General features: G+C 39.6%; 3 protein-coding genes across 11 annotated transcripts; 1 reads left to right on the top strand and 2 right to left on the bottom strand.

Annotated features, from left to right (window-relative positions):
* Positions 1-4,442: 4,442 nt before the first annotated feature.
* On the bottom strand, positions 4,443-8,671 carry caly (calcyon neuron-specific vesicular protein). The gene is made up of 4 exons (XM_034540514.1): positions 8,529-8,671; positions 7,787-7,903; positions 6,933-7,046; positions 4,443-4,688 (listed from the first exon to the last, which is right to left on the bottom strand). The coding sequence occupies exons 1-4, from the start codon at positions 8,655-8,657 to the stop codon at positions 4,443-4,445; spliced, it is 606 nt and encodes a 201-aa protein (XP_034396405.1). The 5' UTR covers positions 8,658-8,671.
* A 12,275-nt stretch (positions 8,672-20,946) lies between these two features.
* On the top strand, positions 20,947-21,933 carry LOC117735346 (trace amine-associated receptor 13c-like). The gene has a single exon (XM_034539908.1). It carries the CDS (start codon positions 20,947-20,949, stop codon positions 21,931-21,933), a length of 987 nt encoding a protein of 328 aa, XP_034395799.1.
* Positions 21,934-22,671: 738 nt separating this feature from the next.
* On the bottom strand, positions 22,672-26,842 carry nsmce1 (NSE1 homolog, SMC5-SMC6 complex component). Of its 9 annotated transcripts, none has more exons than XM_034545205.1 (8): positions 26,696-26,842; positions 26,002-26,131; positions 25,457-25,578; positions 24,768-24,845; positions 24,133-24,279; positions 23,710-23,826; positions 23,069-23,195; positions 22,672-22,832 (listed from the first exon to the last, which is right to left on the bottom strand). In XM_034545205.1, the coding sequence occupies exons 2-8, from the start codon at positions 26,117-26,119 to the stop codon at positions 22,795-22,797; spliced, it is 747 nt and encodes a 248-aa protein (XP_034401096.1). In that variant the 5' UTR covers positions 26,120-26,131; positions 26,696-26,842; the 3' UTR covers positions 22,672-22,794. The 9 variants fall into 9 exon arrangements, with proteins under 9 accessions (XP_034401096.1, XP_034401104.1, XP_034401140.1 ...); XM_034545213.1 differs by having other exon boundaries at positions 22,673-22,832; positions 26,385-26,759; XM_034545249.1 differs by having other exon boundaries at positions 22,703-22,832; positions 26,002-26,128; positions 26,696-26,768.
* Between the last annotated feature and the right edge of the window lie 1,112 nt (positions 26,843-27,954).

The following is a 27,954-nucleotide window of genomic DNA, read 5'->3' as shown; positions in this document are numbered from 1 at the left end:
TTAGCCCATTGATCAGAGCACAGGACCCGAGCAAATCGGGTTACAGGTATACCTTTGTGAGCATGGACGTCTGCCAATTCTAGCGATCGAATGCTATGGAGCGGGTCTTGCCTAGAAAAGCAGTGGGATTCTTAATAACGTGGAAGGCACAGTCACACATGCGCGAATGCCGACGAATGAGGCAATACTTACTCTGAAAGCAGGAAGTACGAAGTGGGGTCAACCACACACGCTGCTATTAGTTAAGGCTGCAACTTTGCCAATCAAAGTTCACTGAAGTTTAACTCCACTTGATGTGAACATACAGTACACATTTTGCACATTGGAGTGATTGCAAACTGAACAAATATGTTATTGAATCTTGTTGTTTGCAGCCCTGATGAAGTATCCGTTCAAATTGAATGCAAATTGAAACTACCACCATTTATATATTACTTCAGTTAACATACAATTTATAAAGTCACTTAAACATGTCACACAATGTGTCCTCTCACCTCTGTTTCAATACTGCAGCCATCTAAGATGTATCTTGACAAACTTAGAAACTTTTGGCGCGCTCTTATTTTGAAGTCGTAAGTAATTTCATGAATAGCTTTGAACAAAAGTTCTACACTTTGGGAAATATGTGTATTCACTTTCTTGCAGAGACGTAGACAACAAGATTGATGCCACTCTCATATCTGTGCAGACAATATGAAGCTCCAGAATCTAAAATAGTCTGCCACAAAACCCTCAGTTTCCTCCGGTTTCAATGTAATGCTAAGCTAAGCTAACCAGCTGCAGGCTACAGGTTCATATTTAATGTAGAGACAAGAGAGTGGCAAGATTCGTGTCATCTAATTCTCTACGCCAGAAAGGCAAATAAGCATATTTTTCAAAATAAGGAGTAAAATTGAAGGATTTACTTTTGTCCCAAATATTACTTTTAATAATTTGCTTTCATCTCCTTCTTCTGCTTTCGGCCTACAGTACCCACCTTGTTATTGTATATTCCATTGTGCTGAAAGAATGTCACAGTTTAGGAGGAAGCTGCATCATAACACCTCTTTGCAGATCAGCTTCAGTCTCAGGAAGGCAGTATTTAAATCGCCACAAAGCTTCGTTCTTCCTCTCCAACATTTGAGTGGCATCGGGGCACAGAAGACTTTGATTGGGATGTTGTTAGCGGTTAACTGACTCTTGGCTCTGTCCTCCCTCGCAGTCTTCTGGGGGGAAGGGGCACTCTGAACGGTCAGGACAAATTAAAAAGCCAACCTGCTATTTTACTGTTATACTGATTTTACGTGATTTTCCCCCGGCCCTGAATCTAAGCCTTTTTTTGGCACAACATGCTATGCTTTGACCAGGCATGGGATCTGTAAATGCCCTAATAAATATTTTTTTAACACATTATTCAGTTCCATGCCCTGGGCCAACAGCGTCTAAAGTATGTCACCCAGTAACAGTGGGGAGAAAAAAGAGCCTACAGGCTAAGCAGGGCGTAATGTAGATTTAATTAACAAGCTAAGCATGGACTCACAGACACACACACACACACACACACGCACACTCTCACACACACACGCACACACACACTCACACACACACACGGACACACACTCACGCACACACACTCACACAGAAGCACAAAGATGAACGTGTGTAACACAAAGACACTTGCACGAAAACTTTAGCAAACACACATGATTATATTTTCACACACACACACACACACACAAAATGCAAGCCACACATCCCTGGGTTTGGGCGATGGTGTGAAAATATGTGAGTGTAAATGAGATGCAGACAGGCTCACAGCAGTGAACCCAGCAGAGAGAGAGAGAGAGAGAGAGAGAGAGAGAGAGGATGTGGCTTAGCTTTGAATTGCTAAACCAAGTTTGGGGAGGAAGGAATCATATTTTGAATTCTATGCATACTGATAAACTTTGAGCAACAGAGTGTAAAAGGAGCTGTAGTTTTTTATTCTGCTGTTTTTCCCCTTCAAACCAGACTTTGAGGAGCAAATGTTGCTAAAAGAAACAAGTAGGAATGCTATACAGAAATGTTTACCAAGATCAAGTAAGCATCTAGTTAAAATGTTCTTTACTGCAAGTCTCAAAAGTAAAATAACTAAGTACATTTAATCAAGTACAATTAAGAGGTACTTGTATTTCTAATTCATCTACTTTATATTTCACTGCTACATTTTGGAGGAAAAGATTGCACATTTCACGCCACAAAATGTATTTGACAACTATGGTTATTAGTTACACCTCTCAGTAGGCCTATAATTACAGTACAGTAAACTCATTATCATAAAATATCATGTCTAACACTGCAATTATCTGTAGTTACATGTGGTCCGGCTGCAACATTAAATACTACTTACAAGTAAAAGCGTTAATGATAATAATCCAATAATAATAATATTATGTGAACTAAGGTCTATTTCCTGTAAATGATTACTTTCAAAGTGTGGCATTGCTTTTACTGTAACTTATGAAATATAGAAATTGGCATAAAATAGAAGAACTCCAAACTCCACTGAAGGAGAGTACTTGAGTAGTAAAAGCTTACAGTGTGTCTTAACGTCCTTCAACCTCAGACTCCGCTCTAAAAAGCTCAGTTTGTTGCTGTTGGCTGAAAAACACAAAATAAATAGTTTCTGTTAAACGCAACCGCTAATATTTCATCAGTTCCATTAATTAAGGTCATCAGAGGCAATAGATGTAAATCAACGGGGCCGGTTGTGAATGAGACACTTCAGTCATTTATTTCTGTTCAGTCAGTGACATCAGAGCAGATGGTTCTGATGTCACTGTTTGGCACTTGGACCCCAGAGGCCAAGCTGTGCTGTCATCTCACATACTCACAGGAAGAGCGTGAAGAAGAGCAAAGGCAGGTCCAAATAAGTGATGGCAGACTTGTGAGTTATTTCTGATGACTGATGTAGAAAAACAATATTTGCTTCACATCATTTGTCCCCTTTAAAATGTGCAATGGATTGGAAAGGAACTCTTCATCCTTAACAACGCAAAGATTTACAAACACAACTTTACCGTTGAAAAAACACCAAGTAATAGACACGTAGATTTGTTAATTGAATAAATAGAAATATGTGAAGACAATAGAAGCTACATCATGAGCACTGATTACATCTACTGTATGATTAGAGCAGCTACTTCATACATTCATATATGATAAGTCAACCCTGTGGTTAAACTGTTCATGTACAGTGGCATTACAGAATACTTACAGCAATGTACATCAAAAACAAAAATCTAGGAACAAAACTCATAATTTACAATCATCTTACACACATGGAAATACAGCATTATTTAAATGTAGATATTTTTTAAAAGCTCTCCAGTTTTATTCGTAATGACAGTAAGTTGCTCACATCATCATGTAACATAATAATGAGACGTACTGTGGCTTCAGACAATGTTCACCTCCATTTACATGTTGCAAACTTTATTGCGTTGTAGATTTAAAGGTATAATAGTGAAAGTGGGCTTGTTTTGTAACTCGTTCTACACACAAAAACCCATAATGACAAAGAGGTTGTAGTTTTTCAGTAGAATTTTAATAGTTTGATGGTTTCCAAAGCCACCGTGTGATCTCTTTAAAACACTTTTGAACTAACAGAAGTGCAATTTACCGTTTCCAGATAATCACATGCGAAATCAAATTTTTCGACAAAACATTAAAATGGTCAATTATAGTTCCTTGTCTTAAAGTTGGAAGTGTGAGCACATTTGCTGATGATTTCATACGTTCCCCTCTGAGGAGAAATGAATAGACAACGAGATAACGAGACGGAGTGATGAGGAGAAACTCGCAGTGATCTCATTAAAAACTTGTTATCTTCACTTCTCAGTCTGAGCTCTCGCTTCGCTTCTCTTCTCACACCTCAAACTCTCGCAGATAAATACACAATATCATACGGTGTATGTATGTCTGCGCACACAACTGCAAACATGCATGCAATACATATGCGCTCACATGAGCACAGTGTACATACACACACTGAATGCAGATGGCGGCGATTACTCACGCCTCAGTAACACTGTAAAAGTCAGGCACATTCTCCAACACTTTAATAACATTCCTGCCTCTAACCACAACATCTCACCACACAAACACACACACACACACGCACACACACACACGCACACACACGCACTCACACACAAAGTTGTGTATTAGACTGTAATAGAAAAATTAATTAAATATAAGTGTATTGAAGTTGAGTAAACATGAGGTTTACAGAGCTGATTTACATTTTCAGTAGTTATACAGACACCTTCATGGTTTCGGAGCACCAGTATAAACGAGTGGTTCGATGGAGTATACGAAGGGAAAGGAAAATAAACTCCTGAACAAATACAATCAAAAATGCTTCTACTCAACCTCCCCATCATCACTTCCTCCATTTGACACCAGGAATTCTGTCAGACCCGTCACTCCTCTCCCTCCAGCACTCCTTTCAGCTGCTCACTACCTTGTTGGGCCACCTCGGCCTCCTTCAGAGCGTTGATGACTGGTAGCCATGGCGACGGCAGCTCAGACCCAGTCCTCTTGACCTGGTTGAGGTGGCTGAGGGCGGCGTACAGCCCGCTGTTGGCCCCGCCGCGGACACCTGGGTCCTCCTGCTGCTGCTGCTCTGTGTAGTACATCTCCAGAGCTGCCGGGGTGCAATGCTTCTGCTGTTAAGCAGAAGGACACACACGTCTTTGTTTGTTTCAAGGTGACAAACCGCTCTGATGTTAACAACATGGATCCATACCAGGAGGTCAACATAGACAGCCTATTTGTTCCTGAAATTCATCACTTCATGGTTATTTTTTCCTCAGTAATAATGATTAACACACTTGTCTCTGACATCTTTTATCAGTACATGAGGACATTTCAGGAGACTGAAAGTGTGCATTAAGTTTTTGAGTCCTTGTTGAAGAAAATGGAAATCATCAATATGTTAATGATGACATGAATAAGTTGTAATATTTGCAAAAAGGAACACACTATTTTTAGTAGGTACCAAGGAACAAATGAGGAACTCACTGCTAGGAAACAATTAGTTAACGGACAGTTTAGACTAACCCCTAATCAAATTATATAGAGTATCTAATGAGAAATTAGACACTCTATATCATTTGGGAAACAACTGGTATTTAACTAATATGCAATTAATTGTTGATGTTTATCTGTGGACACTTATAATGGTGCTTTTTCTTAATGCATAGTTGTCGATTACTCAGTAATGCTCTAAACGGCACTCAACCAATAACAAATCATTACTTCCTTATTACCCACCTATAGAGGTCTGGAGGGATGACGTGTTTTTGTAGGCCAACAGAAAGTTACCATCACACTGGCTCCCTCGACATTGACTTTCAGTCATTTTTTTTCCCAAAGTGTAAGGTGATACTTTCAGGTTTTGTTATCTTTCAGCAAGATAATCTTTACAAATGAACTCCACTTTTATGATTAATGAAGCACAACATGTGGTAACTAATGAACATGAAATCATGAAGTTAGGATTCAGTACTGAGTAACTACCCAGTGTGATGCACCACTTTACATGAGGGCGCACAACATTGGTAACTAAACTAATGGACACGAAAATAGAAATTATAGTGGGTACTAATTAAGTAATTATTTGTTATTGGTTAAGTGCCTTTTATACAATTTGATTAAGAGTAACTGCAGAACTGGCTGATAATTAATGGTTTGCCTGCAGCTAGTTCCTCATGTGTTCCCTGGTAACTACTCAAAAACGTTGTTGTATTCCTTATTGTAAAGTGTTACCGAATAAGTTCTCAGGGTTTGTATATTCATAGAGGTCTCTGTCTAAAGTCATTTGAAACTGTATTATGGTGTATGTCTGACCTGTGGAAACTTAATGTGACGGTAAAAAGTAATTGTAAATGATACCGATTGCCACAGGCTATGTTAGTCTTTGCGTCATTTTGGGGAAAGTTCCTCCAACATGATGTGGAACATCTTTAAACTCACGTGTGTACGAGACAATGTGGGTGAATTAAATCAAACTAACTGAGCATCCATCCTGTTAATGTTGTGTTATGGAAGGAGCCCACTGAGTTGTGTTGACCTCACAAGCGTTTCTTCTCCGAGGATCCACTACCTGACCTTCCCTCTCAGTGAGGAGTCGAACCTCTCAAAAGCACAGCAGTCATTTCGCCTCCCTCCATCCTCACTCCCCTTTTTATGTCTCCAACAACGCATTAACAGGAAAAAAATGCTGAAAGCAACTGTAACCGGCAAAAACTTCAAAAGCCTTGCCGGAAGGTCCCCCCCTCCCCCCTCCCCTCTTCCCTTCCTTGCTTCCCCCCTCACTGTTAAGCCTTTAATCACAGTTTAGTCACGCTCAGCCCTAATTAAAGACCCCTCCGATTCACAAGCGGGCGTCCCAATCTCTGCCTGACCAGAAAGTGGGCTCTGTGGCTCCCTCCTTCTCTCTTTCTCTCCTTTCTTATGTGAGACAGGCTCTTTAACTAACATGCGTGGCAGCGGTGGCTCGCTACATGATGCCTCCAAGGTGTCGTTGGGAGATAATGAGTTTGAGTTTCCAGCTCCAGTTTTCAGAGAATCCTCCCGAAGAGACTGATGTGACGGTGTGCCGAGAAACAAAGCACCAGCCGAGTAGTAGACTGTGTAAGTGGCCTTTGAGTGGGTGAAGCACAGACTACTACGGCCCGGATAATGAAATAAGAAGTCTGTGATAGCGAAGGACGAGACTAATACATGAGTTAGTTCTGCTGTTCTCTGCTGTACTGCAGGAAGATTTTATTTATCTCCCATAATCATGTAAATCCACGTGTGTACATCTATGTATGGTGTGTGTCTGCAGACACACAGCATTCAATTTTCTGCAAGGATAGTGAAAATTAATGAATGTGTGTGTGTGTGTGTGTGTTAATGCTGCCTACCTTGAGAATGAAACCCTCTGGGCAGGTAAGTTGGTCGTACCACATGGCTTTGTACATTAGCAGGAGGAGCAAGCTGGTCAAGAAGGCCAAAGTAATGAGGATCAGACCTGTGATCTGGGCAACAACACACACACACACACACACACACACACACACACAAGTACACCACTTCAGCAACACGTGGCTTCAATACTTAAAAAGAATAAGGCTGGCAATATAATTCAAATTCTTAGAAAAGACCAAAACCAATAATCCATTAGTCATCTGTTGATACTTTCTGGATTCCCAATTTAGCCTCAATCCCATTGATTACGACTGAAGACTGATACAAAATAAAGTAACAAATATTAAATGCAATTTGAAAAAAGGCTCAATATTTTGGTCAAACAGCTAAGCATTGTAGAATGTAGCAAACGCTACTCAAACAGGAAAATTAAGTGCATTTGTTACGGCCTATTTTAATTATCAGATTAATACACATTTGGAGATCAAGTGAGCATTAATGGAAGCATGGCACTGCATGTGGGATTGACTGAAAATAAACTACAGTGTGTGTGATCATGGTATTATGGTAAACATCACCCATTATTATTGGTGTGTGTTATTATCTAAATGAAATTATGCTTTGCTTTTCGGCCAAAGCATATGCGCTGTCAATAGTTTCTCTTGTGTTCTGCTTTGAGAAAGAAATTCTGAATTCTATAGGGAGACATTTTTATTGAATATTTTCTCAGAGCCCGTAGTTTAGTATATCGCGCGTTGGATATACAGTTAATAAGTAAGTAAGTGTAAGTGTGATCCATCCATTGTTGGTTTTGGTCTTTTGGTCTGGAACATGAGCCAACTTGTTGTACCTTGGCTTTGTCTGAAACATCACTGTAGAAGTTGATATTCAGCTTCTTGATATTGGGCACGTACAGCTTGTTCTTCTTCTGCTGCAGCTGATATTGTGTTGACGTCTTCACAATGACCTAAAGCAGAAACAATGCACTGTTATTCTGACTCTTGTGGACCTGCTAATTATCTGGGATTTGTTTTACATTATGGTTGATGTTGTCCCCAGTGTTAAACAAAGTGTTTGACCCGTTACAAATACAATTTTCCATGTCTAAAAATACACAAGCAGAACATTTTAATTGGTGACTTAAAAAAACACATTTGTGAGCTACAAAGTGTTTTTTATGTTAATGTTTCAGCAACATCTAAACATCCTGTGCTACTGAGTGCTTCATCCAACACAAATATGATCGTGAGAGCTTTCCTCTTGCATTATGCATTCAAAAGGTGCCTGCATTGCGTGGGCTGATGCCACGGTTTTAACCTGGGACGGTACGTAACGAAAGGTGAATGCAGCAGTCTCACTGTTAGGACTTGAGCTTGTAAGGTAAGTGTGCCCACATGAGTTTTAATGGTGTTTGTCCAGACGTGTGAGCAACTCGTAATCTGTTACTATTTCTGCTATGCACTAAAGCATCAAGCATGGTTTGTTGTGGTTCCGTGAGCAACTAAGAAACCCAGCATTTTGGATAAAAACAAACGTAAGTAGGTAGGCACATCCACAGACTCACAAACACCGACCTAATAGGCCACACTTACCTTGTCTGTGAACGGCTGCTGCAGCTGGTTGACCTCCAGGGGTGTGATGAGGGGGATGTTATCAAAGCCGTCGTCCGCAGACGGCTGCTTCTCCAGTTTGTCGGACAGATTGCTGCCTAGCTTCACCATGGCTGCTTAGCTGCCTGAAAATGCCAGGACAGATCAGGAGAGCAGGGACAGACAGCTCAGGTCAAACTGACTCAAACTGTGTGCCTTGTAACCAAATATGACAGCGCTGCTTGTAGCTCAAAACGACGACACTGCCAGGGCGCGAAAGAAGATGGAGACCGTGGGAAAAACAGGACAGGACCATAGACTGTTTATAAGAAGGACAAGAGTAATACAGACCACAGAAAAAGTAGAATATCATTTTTAGTGTTAATTAGTCAATTTTAGCATCGGTGAACATGGTAAACATTATCCTGCTGAACACCAGCATGTTTGCATTGTCGTTTGTTTGAGTATGTTGAAATGCTTATTTTAGCCTTTGCCGTCAACTCATTGACTTGCTAGCTTGTTAAATCAAACACTATCAATAAATAATGGTAAAAGATAACAATTCGTTGTTACGAATATACAGTAGGTTATGCTGGATTATATTCTGAGTGTTCCAAGTTTCCGGTCTTTACGACAAACTAAACTAGCTAACTTGCAGTAGCTACAAATAAGAGAATGATATCAATCTTCTCGTCTATAGTATATGGTTTAAAGTAGTGGCATATTTAAGTGACTTCAGACTTCTGTGTTTGCATCCTCAGAGAGGTTTGTGCAATACAACAATCTAAAGTAAACATGTTTCATAACCACTGGGTGCAAATAATATTATATATATCAGCCCCATCTCTTCCTCCAAACTCGTATCTAACTCTAATGTTTAGAATCGACGAGTAAATCTAACGCGCCACCGAACGCCTCTCTGCTCTGATCAGGATTCTATTTTCTCTCCTCGATCAAATGATCATCTAAATGTGGAGGGAAGAGGTGAGGATTAATTTATCTCATTCACACACTGCACAACACCTTCTCTCAGCCAAAGACCCCACAGGCCCCAATGATGCCAGTGACTCACAATGAGGATAGACTCACCAGGAGGCAAAGAGCTACAGTTTGTATGCTGCAGGAGACATCCCTGATGCGCTGGAAAAGTGTTTTTGATAAAGGAGATACAGGATCGTTAACTAAGGCTGCTGGAGACATCCATGACCTGCTAAAGTATACTGTATATTGTCATTAGGTGGAGAAGATAATACTGGTGCAAAATGATCACCTCTAAATTGGGAAAAGGACAAAGACGTATCTTCATAAAGAATCTCTTCTTTTGATTTTATTTATTTTATTTCCAAGCAGTTATAGAGCAGTATTAACCAAAGGAGAAAAAAAGAGATTTAAGTGAGTATACAAATGTAAGACCTAGTAGCCGACTTGGTGAGTGGGTGGCTAAAGTGGTCATCTGTGCTGACGACCATTTTTTCCTCCCAACAGTTGGAGGGAAGTGTGGGTACGATGAATCATCCTGAATCTGTGATTAACAAATGAGCCGGGTGCTGCTGTCAAACACTCAGTGTTCCCACATTCTGACAGGAAATTAGTGCAGCAAAAGAGAGCTGCAAATGAAATCTACATTTTAAAATTATGCCATAATTATAGTTTAATTCACCGCCCACAAGCTGCCATTTATTTTACAATTTAACAGGACCGGCAGGACACAGCTTTCTGAAGGTGAAGACGTGCTGTGTTATGAATAGGTAAGAGTGGGCTGTTTATGCCTGTGCCTCTCAAGTTCTTCAGGGTCCACTGGCCATGCATATCTGAACTTGCTGCATTGAAGACTGCTGAGACAAGATATACAGGCTGTGTAACCAGGAATCAGAGAGCATGGATGCAACAGCAGCACATGACATCGAGAGAAGGCTGATACTCAACTAATTGTCCATCTAATTATAGGCTGCAGATCAGAATATGCTTTTACGTATACTTTTATTATCTTAAATGTCACATTTTCTACATAACGCGTGTGCCTTGAATGAGTTTCAGACTTAATTAATGTGTCCATAAGTCCCGCAGACAATCAATAGGCTATATGCGTATTTAATAGCCGTTTATGTAACGTGGCGATAGCCCAAATTACAACGCAGTCCATCCGGCCACAGACACACACAACACCCCATTGAAGAGGCGACGCTCGTCCATTCATTCACTAAAGCAGATGAAACATCATGAATCGCCTCATCACGTCATCGCACTGTCCTGAAGGCAGACGTGCGCAGCGGCACACGGGAGCTCTCGACACGTGTGGCTGATGCACAAAATACCGGCTGCGCACTCAGAAACATTGGAAGTAGAAAAGAGAATATAAACTCACGGTGGTGTTCTGGGCTCGCTTGTTCGCCGGTGGACGGGATCGGACCTCACTGATGCTGCTGACTGGAGGGGGGAGGGGGGCGGGGGGCGCTCGGTGTGACCGCCAGTTGTCCTGGTGATGTGTGATTCACGGCAGCACTGCGCATGTATTCAGCCCCGGAGCTGCTCGGTGCTCCGGAGGGAGCTGGCTGCTCCGTGTGAATGCGCATCCCACCGCGGAGCACATGGGGTTGTGGCTGATCGGAAATAATCATATTTCGGTTTATCTGAGTGTGTGTCGTCAATGCGGTAAGAACGGGCCTTGTGGTCTTTAGTTTGCGGAAAGCGTGCGCTTCATATTTATAATTTGACGTGTGCACATGGCAACAAGACAATACAATATAGACCCTGACGCAAATATGTAACGCACACAACCAGATCAAATAGCCAGCAGCATATGTTAGAACGCAAATGACTCAAAACAAATACAGTGGCAATGCAACACTAATTCCCTTACATTACTCGTAATATGCCTTAATACGTTATACAAGGACAGCAGCATGTATGTCTGTGTCTGCTGACCTCGGTGGTGGAAAGTAAGATCAGCTACATGCACACAGGGACTGGACTTAAGTTCAGTTTTGATTTGTTTGAGTATTTTCATTGACACTTACTTCTAAACTACACTCCGTTTGAGAGAGAGATGTTGCGCTTTTTATTACTTTACATATATTTAATAGCTTTAGTTGGGGACATGTTTAGCATATATAATTATACACATTGAATAAATGGTCTAAAACACACTATAGGAAAGAGTCAGATATAGGGATATTGTATCAGTGTGTTTATTAACACACATATTTGTCACCATTTGAACTTGTCCTATAAAACATATGTAATAGTACAACAACAGTATTTACTATATATTCATTCATTATCTGTTTATCCTTTTAAAAACCATGGCCCCCAACTGTGTAAAACATTACAATAAACATGAGCAAATATATCAAATTAAACAAGAGAACTTGGGCTACAAGAATCAGTAAACCATTTCCACCCAACTCAAACACCAACTGAAAAATTATTAAAATATCATAATCATCATTTTGTCAGGAGTCAGCCCACTCAACACGTTTTCGGAACAAGCAACCCGTAGCTCGGTGCTACCAGAAAAAGACAGATAGCAAAGAGCAAGAGGATTTAACACAGATTCTAGATATCGTTACAAAATCATTCACCAAAGCATCACCGAGATATGAGCCAAAGAACACAGCAACATGAATCGCTTAAGCTCTTTACAGTCACAAATGTTGCTTATCTTTGGCTTCTAAAAAAAAAAAACATTGTTCTTCTTCTAATCAACAACGACTGCTGTATTTGGATGTATTGAACACCATAAGTAATATACAAGTGAAATGTATGGTTTGGTACATTAGGAAATTCACATTGCACAGATGGTGTCCAAATGCCCATTTTGCCTAATTTATCTGTACTAAAAATTCTCTAACTTTGTTCTGCTTCACTTTTTCAAAGTCAAACTTTGCAGAGAGACTGGTCCCATATTGTGCTATGACCTCTGATGTGTTTGACCTTAGCTCTATATCCTTCCAAGAGATAATCATCCTGAAAGTGCTTTTTTTCCCTAGGCGAACCTGAAAATTCAACTTTTGCTGTCTTTCATCTTTATTTACTCTTAACCAGTAACAAATATACTAATATTTACACGTCTGAACAAAAGCACACATATGTTGCCTTTATTATAACACCAACATTATTCAAATAGCCCTTGTGGTTGCTGAGATACCCCCTTTTTAGTTTGGGTATGTTATTTCGAACAGAACACTAAAAAATAGGTCGTTTTTTCAACAGAATCCACATAAACATGTATCTGCTTACAACTACAATATAGTATTTTGTAAACCAAATATTGCATGCTTTTTATGAATGCTAAATAAAAATAATGTGATAGAACTCTCTTCATTCTGCATAATAAGCACTTTTACTGTTGATTCTTTTGGACCATTTTCCTGCTAATAAACCTCTGTACTTTCTCATATTATGAATTTACCTTCACTTGTCATAGAGTGTTTGAGGTATTGCATCTTTAACTTAAGTGACGGATTTAAATAGTTCTCCTAATTTAAAATAAAGTTCTCGAGCTACAAAACCTGACTTTGTAGATCAAAGGCCAGCAAACACGGCGGAGCTCAGTTGCTTTTGACCTACCAACAGATATCCCATGACCCAGATGACCTGAGAAATCTTCAAAGACATATTCAAGTATTTGTGTATTTATGGGTTATTGACTCTTGAGTCCAAGGTTTCTTGCTGTGAGGAAGAGCTTGGAGGAGCATCTTTTACGTAGAGGTTTCTGTTCCATGGTGATGCGGTTCACCTCTCTCAAGTGAAGGTGAGAAGGAGGTGATGCATATGCATAGGTGTGTGTCAAAGAGATGTATTTTTGAGTATTTATTCATACGTGTGTGAATGTGAGTGTGAGACAAGCCTATGCTGAGAGAGAGGGTGAGGGGGGGGGAGTGATGTGTGTGGAGAATGAGTGGGAAGAAGGAGCCAGGCTCGTCTGCAGATTTAGATCAACCTTTTCAAGGAAAGAGGACCCATGCTGTTTTCCTCTTTGGCCGTGGCTGACTGTATGAATTCATTATGCCTTTAGTGGAGCGCTCGTCCAAAAATCAGCACTGAAACCCCCGCGCCCCCCTGCAAACCCATCAATTGGGCCTACATTTATTATTTTGACCTTTCCTTTGCGGGGGAGTGACATCAAAGTGGATCCTCGACTAGATCCTCTGTAAGGAGACGGAGGTGTCATCCTCACAGTGTGAGAGGCAGACTGCCGGCCTGCGCTGGTTTTGTTGTCAGTGAAGAAGAGAGACGGAGTCTCGGTCAACATAATTAAAATGAGAATCAATTTGGTTGCGGTGCGCGGAAGGAAAACTGGGTGAAACCAGGCGTGTTAATGTGTGGGCTTGTTTGTTTGTGAACCTTTGAGACATTCAGATGATTTGATAATTTCACAAATTCCAATTTGTTATTTCAAATATATATTACTCCTACAACCTTACAAAAGCATTATCAATCAATCAAATCTATGGTTATATGTGTTTGTATGTTTGGTTTTTATTAAAATATTCCTTATGTCTGATAACAATATTAATATTAGCATTTGTTCCATATAAAGCATTAACACATTTTTTTCCAGAACCAAGGATGGATGTTGAGTCAGACAATGTCATTAATGGTAATTTGAAAGGCCGTTTAGTAACTTAAGGGTTTACAAGCTTTCATGGGGCGTCTTATAGGAGAAGAAACTCTGCCCCATGTAGATACAAAAGAGCACCACAATTATTTTGCAGTAAATTGGTTCAAATTGGCCAAATATGTTTTGACATTTGAAGTTCAAATATCAAATGAAAATAACTATTTTCCTTGGTGAAATCATTGAAAGGGATACACAAAATCAGATGTGATATTATCACTAACAGAAACAGACAGTTCTTTCTACAAGGTGTTTCATTTAACTAACCCTAAGTACCAACATTTCAACTCACTGTAGATTTAAAGCTTTTGTGTTGTTTTATTTGAGGCAGAGCGGTGAGGATGTGGTTAAAGGAAAAAGAAGAACAGATGGTGTTAGTGTTCACCAACAACAATGTAGCACAGTGCTTCCTTGTGTCTCCAATGTTTTCTTACAACCATTAACTTTGGTTGATGTAAAATAAAGACCACAATATTTCATTAAATCCAGTTGACAATCATAGTGACAACATTTTTTATTTCATCTTTACTTTAACTAGTTTGGATTTTAACTCAAATTAGCACAGTTCAGTTAGCTGATGTGTTTTGTTTTTCCTACTTTATTAGTCTGCATGTTAAAAAAAAGCTTTGAGACTGTATATATATATAAATATAAATATAAATAAATACATATATACATTTATATATAATAGACTTTAGATATGTGCTTTATGTATATAGGTATAAATATACATATACTGTATATGTCTCTCAAGACTATTATACAGAAAATGAAGGAAGGTACAAAGCCTCCAACAGGATAAAGAGATACATAAGACTCAAAAGACTCAAAGAGTTGTGCAGCAGGACCGGCTCTATACTGGCCGCTCGGGTCTCCTCTGCAATCCGACCTTCAACCATCTCTTCTCTGGCTCAGCGGAGCACCAACCACCTTCCCGTCTCAACAGAAAACTCATGTATTAAACAACATTTCCCTCCTCTCACTGCATAATGTAACATACAACCTGTGATTCCGTTTCTTTCTCACTCCTTGTTTAGACAGTATGCTCAAACCACTATTAAAAGAAAACCAAGGTGGCTATTGTCATCATTATTTTCGTGCTTATTTTGTCGCACTCAAAACTCTAAATACCAGTAAGAACATCACGAAAACGTCTAAAGATGTGTGGTCATAAAAATAGTACAACACATACTATTTAAAGTGTGAGTATTGTTACTTGTATAGTCTATTACTACAGAGTTCATAAACCTTCATTACAATCATATTTATTACTGTCTTTTATTTTCTGTCCAAAACAATACAAACAGTAATTATTCTTAATTAAAGAATGTGTTTGCATTAATTTGATGTTCTTTGAGTCTGACATTTAAATCCTTTTTTTTCCCACTTTAAAATGACAAAATAGTTCCACTTAATAAAACGAACAGTTCCAATTGATTAGCTCTCCACCTTCTGTCTGCTGTACATTCCAAAGCTCAACATATGAGCAGTATTCACTGACTTTATTCTTTAAACTGTAACCTTTACAGGACACGCTGAGTACATCCCTTTGGTTAGTCTGGGTGACATACAACTTGGATGGGGAGGTTAATCAAAATATGACATAAAGTATCCGGACATAAAAGTGACACGTTGAGTATGAGATGATTGTAAGTTCATATTTATTCATATATTCATATTTATTTATATATTTATATTTCATATTTTGGGTTCATACAACAGAAAGGCTGTTTCGCCCTTGGTCAAAGCTAGTGCAGTTATATATATATATATCAATATATTTTCAATCAACGTCAAATGCTTTACCAACAGGGCCATCTAGTGCCTGACCAGCCACATAACCACTCCAGTAGAAGCTGAGCCCAACAACAGAGATTGAGTTTCAGTCTCCTGACCTGTAAGAATGTCGGTTCAGATCAGATGAACAGCAACAGCTCTCAGTTCCACATCAGTGACAAGAATGATGCAACACGGGACTGTGTCTTCTTCATTAGATAATTGGACATTTGATTATGAACAAATTATAGTCTGTTGATGTGAAAATTCAACGTTTCATTAATAAATGTTGAATGCTGTAAAGGATTTTCCACAAATAAATTAGAATCAAGATGTCAATAATGAGTTAATGCTTTGTTTAAGATTTTGATGGAGACGTTATTTTTCGATCATTGTTTTATACGTTTGTTGAAGGCTTTTCTATACGCACTACAGATGGTAATGTTTAATTAATTATGTCTTTGCAGCAAACTGAGATAATACTTACCTCAAAGGATTCTAGCACTCGTTGGCGCGGTCCAGGCAGGAAGGGCAAGACTTGGGTGGGGATAAGTGCCACGTTTCTGGTCCAAGGCCAAATGAGAAAGGACATGGTGGTGTGAGAGGTGACGAAGATGGAGGAAGAGTGCTACAAGGTCATGTCCGACAAGGAGACTGGACAACCTGGGACAAGGTTGTCAAGCGGAAAATCAATTGGTCAAACTTTAAGAAGATTCCAAAGGCAAGACTCAGATCCCTGAACATCTCAACCTAAGAAACAGTTTCCTGTCCTTTTAACCCCCACCAGTGGTCCAGGAACAAGGAATGCTGCTTGCTCTGCAACGCCTCCAACAGATAGTCGGGCTGCAAATTGGTGATTTCTACAGGTGGTCCCGTGACCAGGTGCTGAAAAAGGTGGTCGAGGGGCAGTAAAAGCAGAGGATGTTCACCACCAGTGGAACACCACTTCTACTTGGTCAGGGCATGTGGAGGGGGAAGGAGCACCAGGAACAGAGAAATACCAAGGATCTACTGCCACCAGGAGTGGAATATAAATCAATCTAGACAAACAGCTCCAGTTCAGATTATCACTATGTCTCTCCGTGCTGACGTAGTAGCGTGGTCCACGACGCCAAACGCCGTACAACTCATTGAGCTCACGGTACCATTGGAGGAAGGGATTGAGGCCGCCTTCGAACGAAAGAAGAAGTACTCAAGTGCTGTTTGCTGAGTGCAGGGAGGCTGGCTGGATGGAGTAGAGGTAGAGCTTGGATGCCGTGGATTCATGGGGCTGCCAACCCCACTGCTGCTGAGGGATGCAGAAGTGACTGGAGGAAAGCTGAAGAAGGCAACGACAAAACTGGCAGAGGATGTGGAGAAGAGCAGCTTTTGCCTGGACAAGTGTTGGGAAAAGACACAACGAGTGGCAGGGAGACGTCACTGCTCCGCCACCAAGAGAAGTTCCAACTTTAAAGGAGTGAAATGAAACATGGCCCATGACCCTGCAGCTGGTCCTGTGGGCACTGGAGGAGGGGCAAGCTTTTATAATATAGTTGAGCATGGCACAAACTTACAATGATTATGGTTTTGAGAATCCTCCTGATGCCGCTTCTCACTGGACTTTAAAACTGCGGCAGGTTTGTGATCCGACAAAATGTGTAGGATTTTCATTTAAAAAAAGGGCGTATAGATTCATAAAAATACTGATCATCACTTATGACCCGCTAGAAGTGTGAGGGGCTGTCTGTATCTGTAGAGACCCTGCCCTCTGCCTGTACTTGCTTATTTTGCCTTGTTCGGGAGGTTTCTGGGCCTCAAGTTCTCAAAGAACTTAGAGCGGCCAGGTGGAAGATCGTGAGCACGCATCCAAGGCGCAGATACAAGAATGGAGACAAAAAAAGACAAAGCTCATTCCAAGACCAGGGTGAATCTTCTTCTTTTTACAACCATCAGCAGTGTGGGAAAAAATATATAAAAAATTGCCTGCTGTTATATTGTGGAGTAAATGCAGCTGTAAATCTGACACTATTTACCCAAATAAATGGTTAAACCAAATTATTATGTGAAAGAATTGTGCAGAATGATTTAAGTTTTGGATAGATAATACAAGCACATGAACTCCTCAAACTCCTCAGTACCTCAGAGGATAAATTGGTCTCAACATTAAAAAAAAACATAGCTGTGTTGTGTACCAGAGGGACATGTTCACACTTTATAATAATGTCTGATAACACGGTAATCCACAGGAGAATTCAAAGGTGTTAATAAACACATTTTAACATCAACACATGATGCAACCATTTCCCCTTTACGCATGTGAGACATTCAGCTGGGACAGAAACACAAAAGTACTTGTTTTTTGAAAACAAAGTGTTACTAATGAACATAGTCGATGGCTCCATGACACAGTGACAGTCAGTCAGCGTGCACATTACCAGGGCCCTGAAACTGAAGAAGCCAGATGGAATTTAGCTTTCGTTCATTTTATTAACCCCTGTGCTTTACCTACTGTGGCATGTCAAAATGCGTTATTGCATATTAAAAAAGGCCTATGTTATAATAATAATAATATTAAATTATATTTGAGTACCACCTATAAAAAACAGAATTACAAACAAATAGTACAATTCCTCAAGACGCTTGATTATTAAAAATCACTAAAGCCCCCTACCTGGACTGAACATCACATACACGTTGACAGCGGCAGGAGGAGAGCTAGTTAAACTGATGGCAGCAGGTGTGTAGTACAGTCCTACTTGGCTAATTATGGAGGTTCCAATTAGTTAGACTGGCCTAAAAACCTTCTTATTCAGGAAGGCGTTTTTGAGTTGAGTTTTATGACTTGTCAACTATTCCTTTTTTTATATTTTTTTTAAATTTGTTGTTATTATTGTTAGTTTTAACTATGTACTGGCTCTGTGGCACTCTGAGATCCTTGGATGAAGAGTGCCGTACAAATAGAATGCATTATTATTATTATTATTATTATTACATCATGACGCGTTCACGCTCTTTTCAGTGAAAATACGTATTGGGCGATGGTAAATTATGATGTTAGCATGATGTGTTTAAATGTAGAGAAACTTAAATAAACACAGTTGCTTGAAGAAGATGTTTCCACAGCGTATGATAAATAATAAAACTACTAATGTCTAGATTATTGTTTAATCAAAGCCTGATATCAGACAGAAATGTCAACTTGTTACACTCTTGTTTCCATCATGAATCTGACATTACCTCCACTCCAGTTGATTTCCACGAGGGCGGGGGATCGATTTTCTCTATCCAATCACTTGAGACCAACATATCGGCCTGAATCTAAAGTCATTTGAAGTTGACAGCTGATGTGTTGCCCAAAAAAAACAGAACTAGCCTACGAATTTGGATGTTATTGAGAAAACATGTATGTAAAATGTATTTGTTAATGAAGGGGGTGATATCAAATTAAAACGAGGCGAAGTGAGGTGAAGTAATGTTCTTGTGATTTCGTACAAATATCCACTGACAATAACAAAGTAAAAGGATAACATTTTTAATTCTTTACAGTTTACCCTGACGGGGAGGGTTGGAAATATCTTTTGGGATGGTGGTAAACAACAGTTAGTCCGGAGTGTTGAAACCTAGAAATGTAATATAATAATAATAATAATAATAATAATAATAATAATAATAATAATAATACATCGAATTTATATAGCGCTTTTCAAAACACACAAAGACGCTTTACATAAGGCATAGACATACAGAACAAAACTAAATAAAAAGACAAGAGCAAACAAACAAACAAATAGAACATTTCAGGTTAAAAAAAAAGAAGAAAACTTGAGAAGCTCTGAGGAATGAGTCATATAGTGGAGGGTAGGGTGTAGGGGTTAGCAGGTGAAGGCAAGTTTGAAGAGGTGGGTTTTGAGGGCTCGTTTGAATGATTAATATGACACTTAACGACTGGGGAAACGTAGTCTATCGACGTGGGTCAGTTTGACCCTGGAGGGACGAAGAGAGGGTTGTGAGACGTGCTCACTGTGACGTGGGTCCTTTTGACCCGGGGACGGGGACGGGGGAAGGGGGGGGGGGGGGGGGGGGGGGGACGACGACGACGACGACGACGACGACGGCGGCGAGACGGTTGTGCGACGCACGCTCGTCTGTGGGTCTTTTGCCCCCCCCCCGGGGACAACGGGAGGGATGTATTATACATGCGTGTGTATGCGTATAAACAGATATGCCGGTCAGTTTGACCCCGGGACAACACGATTACTAAAATACCCGATAGCTGATTATTTACTACAACCACAACAAAGAAATACACAATAATGTTTGATTAACAGAACAATTTGTTTCAGCGTGCATTTCTTGTTTATGCAGGATATTTATTCATCGTTAACCTTTGATTAATCTTACTACCTTGTTTTCCTCTTAAACTGAATTCCAATGTACTTTTTAAGGTGCAAATGGCAAATAAATCTTGAGTTACACACACACTGAGATCCTGGGAAAATAGTTCAACTGAACTGTGCTCCACATCCTGATAAAGCTGTGTTACTGCTGCGTAATGACAATCATCAAGGTCCTGAGGCCAAACCTTAACAGATTAACAGATAACTCTCCTGATCACTAAATACCAACAATCATCTCATGTGAGAGTTGAAGTCTCCGGCAGAACTGAAGAGCCCAGAGGCAGTACAGGACGTCCCCAGGACCCCAACCAGAGCCAGGGGCTTGAGTTGCCTTTGGAATTTGACTTTGGAAACCAAGCTACCGCCATTGCCGGGGCTTTGTGTGACTTTAACACAACTTTAACAAAGTCTTATAGTTTAGAGAAAAGCTTTCCATCAGTTGCATGAAACTCATGTGCTGCTTCATGTCACGTGGGATAAAAAAAAGGGTGGATGGGAAGAATAGCAGATGACGATGAGGAGGACGACCGGGGAGTTGAGGAAGGGTGGAGTGGCGTCAGAGATAAGTGAGCTGCACTATGTCTTGTGTGCTCAGAGAGCTGCTTGAGCTCAGCAGGTTCAGGTTATCGCCTCCTCTAAGCACTGCACGATGGATGGCCTGGAGGAAGCAGAGCTCTGCTACCCTCAGCTCCCGAACTCCTCCTGCAGGGGTTCAATGCGTCCTCGCTCTGAGACGGTCCTCCTGTACACGCTGCTCTCCTCCATCTCTGTGCTCACTGTAGCTCTCAACCTGCTGGTTATCATCTCGATCTCCCACTTCAGACAGCTACACACGCCCACCAACCTGCTCCTGCTCTCCTTGGCCATCTCAGACCTCCTCGTCGGGCTGCTGGTGATGCCGGTGGAAACGGTGCGATTCATAGAAACCTGCTGGTTGCTGGGCGACCTAATGTGTGCCCTGTCTTACATTATCGGCTTCAGTCTCACCTCAGCCTCTGTGGGGAACATGGTGCTCATATCAATCGATCGCTTTGTCGCCATTTGTTATCCTCTGCATTACCCCAACAAAATCACTCGCGGCATGATTGAGCTGTCTGTGTGTCTGTGCTGGGCCGGCTCGTTCCTCTACAACGGGCTCATCTTGAAGGACCATCTCAGGCAGCCAGACGTGCAGAACTCCTGCTACGGGGAGTGCATGGTGGTGATTAACTATGTCTCCGGCACGGTCGACCTTGTGTTCACGTTTATTGGCCCCTGCTCGGTCATCCTCATTCTGTACATGAGAGTGTTTACGGTGGCTGTGTCTCAGGCGCGCGCCATGCAGTCTCATATTACGGCGGTCGGTGCCGTTAAAGTCACTGCAAAGAAATCAGAGAGAAAAGCAGCCAGGACTCTGGGTGTTGTCATAGTGGTGTTTTTGATGAGTTTCTGTCCGTACTACTACCCCTCTCTCGCAGGACAGGACATCTCAAACAGTGCTTCATCTTGGGCCATTGTGTCCTGGCTGTTGTTTTTTAACTCTTGTTTGAACCCACTCATTTATGCTTTTTTCTACCCGTGGTTTAGAAAAGCTATCAAGTCAATTGTCACCCTGAAGATACTTGAGCAGAACTCCTCTCAGGCAAATATAATTTGAAGTGACTTCATGTTTTTCATGAGATATATCCCTCCGACTACTTATCTATGACACCATGTTGCTTAGCATTAATTGTAAGCTGAACAGACTGAACCTGACGGGCTCCCAACAGGCCACTTCACGAGGACTTGGTGTAATATAACAAGGCACAATATGGAATTTAGCAACAGAATTCTCTCCTAGTCGCATATTGAGAAAACAGTTAAGTTGGGTGAAAATGTATATATTATTGTCTCAGAAATTCCACTTGAACACAGAATTATTTCAGTTATGTGTGAATCATACATGTCAGGATTTAGCAGCAATGTCAAACTAATGTCCAAACCATAACCACTTTATGAGGAAATGTTTAGTAGCAGACTGATATTTATCTCTCTCCCCAGATTTAGTAAAACTGTCAATATTCTTGTGATAATAAAGCCTAGTTTCTATTAGATTAACAATCTAGTCAGAGAAAGTTAAATTGCATGACACAAGCTGCATGGTCTGTTGGGATTAAAAACAATACATGTTTTAACATTACATCTCGAGAAGCTTTATTATGTTTTGAATAAATGAGTTGTGTCTTATAGAAAGGACCAATATGGAAGGAAAATTACTCAACAGGGAAAGAAGGACAAAAGGACACAAATTCAGTTGGAGAACTACTGTGTAAGAAAATAGCACAATAAGAAATTGCTTTGAAATGTTTGGTTTATGATAATGATGATGTTTAAATAAACATAATGAAGACATTTTAATGAAACACTTTCATTTATTTTTGTAAAAATACCTATAAAGAAATGTATATTTACAGTTTGGTTTATTTATGGTAAAAACAAAACAACAGGTTTTAACAAAAAAACGTTGATGCTGAAAACCTCATCTTTTGGACTGGGACGACTGGGGTCGTCGGACTTCTGTAATGGACAGAACGAACAAGATATGAAACATATAAGCACACTTTCTTTTCCTAGTCACTTGCCATTTATAAATATATTAATTCTCATTCTATGTATTATTATGTCTTAAGCCAGTCTAATATACTTTGTGGTAAAAAAAGGTTAAAAAAAAGAGAATTTTTTAGGAAGCATTGAGTATTTAAATGTGCATCTATGTAATTATAGTAGGTCTAATGTTATTAAACAATAAATACCAGGGATTTCATGTGGCCAAAAGTCATCACAAGCTGGACACCGTGGCTCTGATCTTCCTTTGAAGTATCTGGCAACACATGGGTTGTGTATTTTTATTCCACAAGTAGGATTCTCACAAATTTGGCACTGGAAAAGAAAAATGTATCAGATTAAGACTCATTTTGTTATCAGGTTTGTCACACATTTACTGACCCAATGCAAAAGTGACTGTTTAGAAAAGAGACAAACATCAATGCAAGGTAAAAGAAAATGAAACAGGAAATAAAAAACAATTGACTTAAAATAGTACAATTATCTAATTGGATTTATTTATTTAAAACATTTGATTTCAGACTTATCATCCCATTGAGAAAAAAAAGATACGTTATGCCACGAACGTATCAAAGATAATTTACTTTAAAACTATTATGAATGTAATTAGTGTGACTATATAGAAGACTTCAAATAAAAAATATATTTTGCAAACAAACAGCATCTTTTCCTTCAGGTAGTGATTTAATGAAATGACTACTACTGAAGTACTGAAAGTAGTATTGAGAGTTTCCAAATGACAGAACTAAAACTAATATATTTCATTCAGGTATTTATCCCAGAGTATAGAGTTTATAATAAATAACAGAGAAGCAGAGGGAACATTTACCTGTAAGGCGATATTGTGACAGATGTGGCACACTTTGACTTGCTCCTGATACATTGTACGAATGTATGGCTCCATCTCTATAATACATCTGGTGGACAAAGTGTATTCACCCCGTTTCTACATTAATGAACAGAAATCAATTACACACAGAATAAACAAAACAAAGAGCAAGAAGTGTTTTCCTCTGGTTAGTAGACTTAAGTTGGTATTGAATGGGATTTTAATTGATTATAAAAAGAAATCCACATTACAAACGTAGATGAACAAGTCTGTCAAAGCTACAAATGCTATTAAAGTGCTTAATCAATATAAAAACATAGTTTTTTGTCCACACAAAAATAGAGTTCAAAGTTTGTAGAAAATGGAGCAGAGAACTTATCCTAAATTGTATTCTGACACCCTGTTGGAATCACTGTGCTTTACCTCACTGAGCCATTGGTCATGCACAAGTCGGTTCAAGAGGTGCTCCGTCTCGCTCTTCTTCAGCTTTTTGGTGGTCAGGGTGTCAGCGCTGTTCAGAATGTCAGTGGAAGAGGCTGTGCCGTTCTCAGAGCCCACAATCTGGTCCATCTGAATGAGAGCAGCAAAGTTAGTCATGACACACTTCACACACTGAAGGCAGAGCCCAAACATCTGTTCATTTTTCCCCGTGCTAAAATCGAACAATTAAAACTGGATCAAATGAACAGTCCAACTGATTTGGGTGTTCAGACCCCTTTGGACTAAAGATTCAAACTTTCCCTATGCTTTGTCTGCCAGTTACTCTTCCTTATTTTAGTGAAGTTTTATATTGGGTGGTGGAAGATTAATTTTTTTAAATGTACCTGTTTAGTGATGACATGCGACATGAGACATATACTAATACAACGGTAGTATTTTATTTTAAGACTGTTGTACTGGTTTGCATTACATCTATTTTGTCAGTTCACAGTGTCAAGAGTAGAACTGGGCAAGACAAGAGCATAACAGTCATCTGATTTTTCTATCAGAACGGTGCTGAAAAAAAAGTGATTACAAAATGTCGATATGCGGGACTTCCTTCTGTAAATTTAACTCACCGTTTTCCTAAACAGCTCCAGCTCATTGTCGGCATAATCTGACGACATTCTGGTGACGTCAGTCTCAGCCATGTTCACCTGAACAGTGTTCAAGTAAAACAGGGATTAACAAGGCCTTCTAGTGGTTTAACACAGCTATCATTGACCACTGGAACCGGGACCAATAGTGGGCAGCAGCGCACCATCCAGTGGGCTGCGGAGGTACTGCAAAACGGTTAGATGAAATAAAAATATATAGGTATTTGGAAATTTACAAAGATAGTTATTTCAATGGATAAATGTTCACACAAAATTAAAAATAAATGAACAAAGTATAATTTAAAAAAAAATGTGTCTATGTGTTTTGTGACCATTAATGATAAATTATCACAACATAAAGTGGTTCTCAAACTGTCCCAATCAATCCCACAGCCAAATTACAGCGGCTGCTGGTATAAAAAGGATGAGCTTAAAAACAGACATTGTCACTTGGTTTTAGATGTAAACATTTTAATTGGTAAAATACTGTATAGCCATCTGGAAGACGGACAATAGTTGTCCTTGATTAAATTAAGTGTTTGTGCATGTTTGACTTTGCAGAAAATGAAAGAAAAGCAATTCAATTCGTGACATAGTTGGGCTTCACATCCCCAGCGTTAGGAAAAAAGGCCTGATAATGCAGTCACAGTAGAAGACTTAAACCCATTTACCAATGCGTAGAACTGGTGGCCATTGTCTTCAGACATCCCTTTTCTAATCTGCATGAACATAGGCTGCAGCTTTGAGTTGATGGCATCAATGAAATCATCCAGTTTGTCGGGGGCGTGCTGTGCTGCAAAGAGAAACTTTGTGAGTATCAAGAAGTAGCATATTTGCAATTTAACTGACTCCTTAAATTATTTCTTGTGCTTTTCAAGCCATATTGAAAATGTCCACCTGAGTGGAAATGTGTCTTTGGCTTCTCCCAAGTACAGCAGAGGTGCATACAATACAAATAACACACCATTAAACAAATATACATAGTATACAATGGAGTAAATGGGCAGGGAGCAGCAAATTCATTTGTTATTATGGAGATTTCAATGTCTGACTAATTCAACATGTTCTTAAGTTGGTGTAAACATTGAATTGAACTTTAAAGGTGAACAATGGACTTTGACTTTGTGTAATATGTACTGTATTATGTCTTTGTTCAGAGGGAAACTCAACTCATTCTGGCTCAATCACATTACAATCTAGTAGTAAAATGACTCACTGTTGTGCGTTTCACAACAATACTGATGGAGCGTCCTCGCGCCTTGTTCATCAACGATGCCATTGGACATCATGGTCTGCAGGAACCGTCGATGGCTGTCTCCCATCTGTCTTGACATGTCTCGTGACTGCTGCAGACAAACAGATGTGTGCAGTGTTATACTTACAACATTATCCAGTAAAGACAACAGACGCCCATCAAGGAATCACCATTTTTAGTCAAAAGTATTTAGCAAAACAAAATTCAGTCTCGATTAAAACTGCAACTATGTTTTAATGTGAGCTGGTGGTGATTTCAACGGACACCTGACATTAACAACCAAACAGAAAAGTGATTGTTACTACATGTTTCTAACGATGAAGCTCATGGACCAACCAACTTACTTTACGTCAGTGGCAAACTGAAGTTGAACGTGTGACGTCGCAAACCTGCAATGGCTTGTCACTTCGTCTCGAGCTTATATTTTATAATTTAGCTAGCGTTAGCTGACGTTAATGCTCCATCAGGTGCTTCAACAACCGCAGTGACGTTAGCTAACCGCTAACCGTTAACTGTTGCTAACCTGCGCCGAGGTGGATATTGTGCCGGTTCACGGTTGACTACGGATATTTCCGGTTGAGTTTTCCAGTGAATTAAAGTTTGAATAACTAACAGAAACGCTTCTGTAGTCAAAATAAGTCGTGGACAAGTTTACCAACAATCCTCTTGTAACCAACGCGTTCGGTTAGTTCTTCTTCTTCTTCTTCTTCTTCTTCTTCTTCTTCTTCTTCTTCTTCTTCTTCTTCTTCTTCTTCTTCCGGTAGTTGGCATGTGCGGTTACCGCCACCTGCTGTGCACTATTGTGCCACAAAAACACAAAATAAACAAAACTCTATTGCCAAACACTAAACATATTGTTGCTATTAGCGTATAAACAGCAGTATAAACTCAACATCTTGACAATTCTCTTATTCGATGCTCAGTCAGAGCTCAAACCTACTTTGGGAAACGAAAATATAGAAGAAGAAAAAACTATAATGTATACTATACAATGAGGAGTGTTGACATTATGTTATATTAAAGTCTCTGGCAGAAGCATGACTGACTGCCCAGTTACAGCTGCACATAATATAGTAATCAGGACAAATACAGTGTCTGTTTTGGCTTGCAGAAATACTGTCACTTGTGACACACACCAGCAACTCCATTTGTAAAGATTACAACTTGGTTATAGCAAAGTTCAGTTCAGCTGTTGAGTTTGGGCTTGGTAGCTGCTATTCTATTGGCTTCATTTTCCATACAGTAACACTGTAGAGCAGGGAACTAAAATTCAGCGAGGTCCACTTAGAGAGAATTTCCTCATCCAAAGGTCCGGAACATCACAATAATTGGTGTAATTGGTCGGTATGTTTCCTGGAGACGGGAGCAGCACCTCCACCTGTCCTTCACAGTTTTACACTTTAAAAAAAAATACTATTCATTGTTTATTTCTTAGGTATTTTTTAAATTTTATTTATGTGGTTAAAAGTATCCTTTTTCTACTTTTTTTGTGTTTTATTTGAATTTCTGAATGTTTCAATACATTTCATCAAGTGTAAAATCAATTGAAGGAATATTTAGGAGTTTTTCTTTACTTTCTCCAAATCTTCGTCCATCAATTATGTTTTCATTCAAATAGGAAACATATTTTTGCTGTAAAAGTGTACCACTCATCCCCTCCATAAGTTTGAGCCACCATTTAACACATTGTTTTATTGTTTTACATTTCTCACAGATTAAATAAGATTTCTCCTGACTTAAAATGACATCAGTGAAAACACTATTTTATCTAAAGATCAGTTGTTCCTGTTATTTTGTCCACTGGAAGTGCAGTGTAATATTTCAGGAAGATTCAGATGGAGAATCTGATCTGGATTTCTGACACCGGATCAGCCCCAAAATTCTGTTTGCTGGTTTAATTAACTCTCATGTCAT

The sequence above is a fragment of the Cyclopterus lumpus genome, chromosome 1 (genome assembly GCF_009769545.1).
Source record: "Cyclopterus lumpus isolate fCycLum1 chromosome 1, fCycLum1.pri, whole genome shotgun sequence".
Taxonomy (NCBI): domain Eukaryota; kingdom Metazoa; phylum Chordata; class Actinopteri; order Perciformes; family Cyclopteridae; genus Cyclopterus; species Cyclopterus lumpus.
The sequence above is the reverse complement of the archived record's forward strand: the minus strand, read 5'-3'. Positions and strand labels throughout refer to the sequence as shown.

Bases quoted from the DNA above. Each gene is read 5' to 3' on its own strand.
- caly (XM_034540514.1), bottom strand. From the start codon at position 8,657: ATGGTGAAGCTAGGCAGCAATCTGTCCGACAAACTGGAGAAGCAGCCG. The intron at 7,904-8,528 runs GTAAGTGTGGCC...TTTCTGCTTTAG, and splicing joins AGCAGCCGTTCACAGACAAG to GTCATTGTGAAGACGTCAAC. The intron at 7,047-7,786 runs GTACAACAAGTT...GTTGTTGCCCAG, and splicing joins ATGTTTCAGACAAAGCCAAG to ATCACAGGTCTGATCCTCAT.
- LOC117735346 (XM_034539908.1), top strand. From the start codon at position 20,947: ATGGATGGCCTGGAGGAAGCAGAGCTCTGCTACCCTCAGCTCCCGAAC.
- nsmce1 (XM_034545205.1), bottom strand. From the start codon at position 26,119: ATGTCAAGACAGATGGGAGACAGCCATCGACGGTTCCTGCAGACCATG. The intron at 24,280-24,767 runs GTGAGTTAAATT...GCTCTCATTCAG, and splicing joins TGGAGCTGTTTAGGAAAACG to ATGGACCAGATTGTGGGCTC. The intron at 23,196-23,709 runs GTAAATGTTCCC...TTTCTTTTCCAG, and splicing joins GTCACAATATCGCCTTACAG to TGCCAAATTTGTGAGAATCC.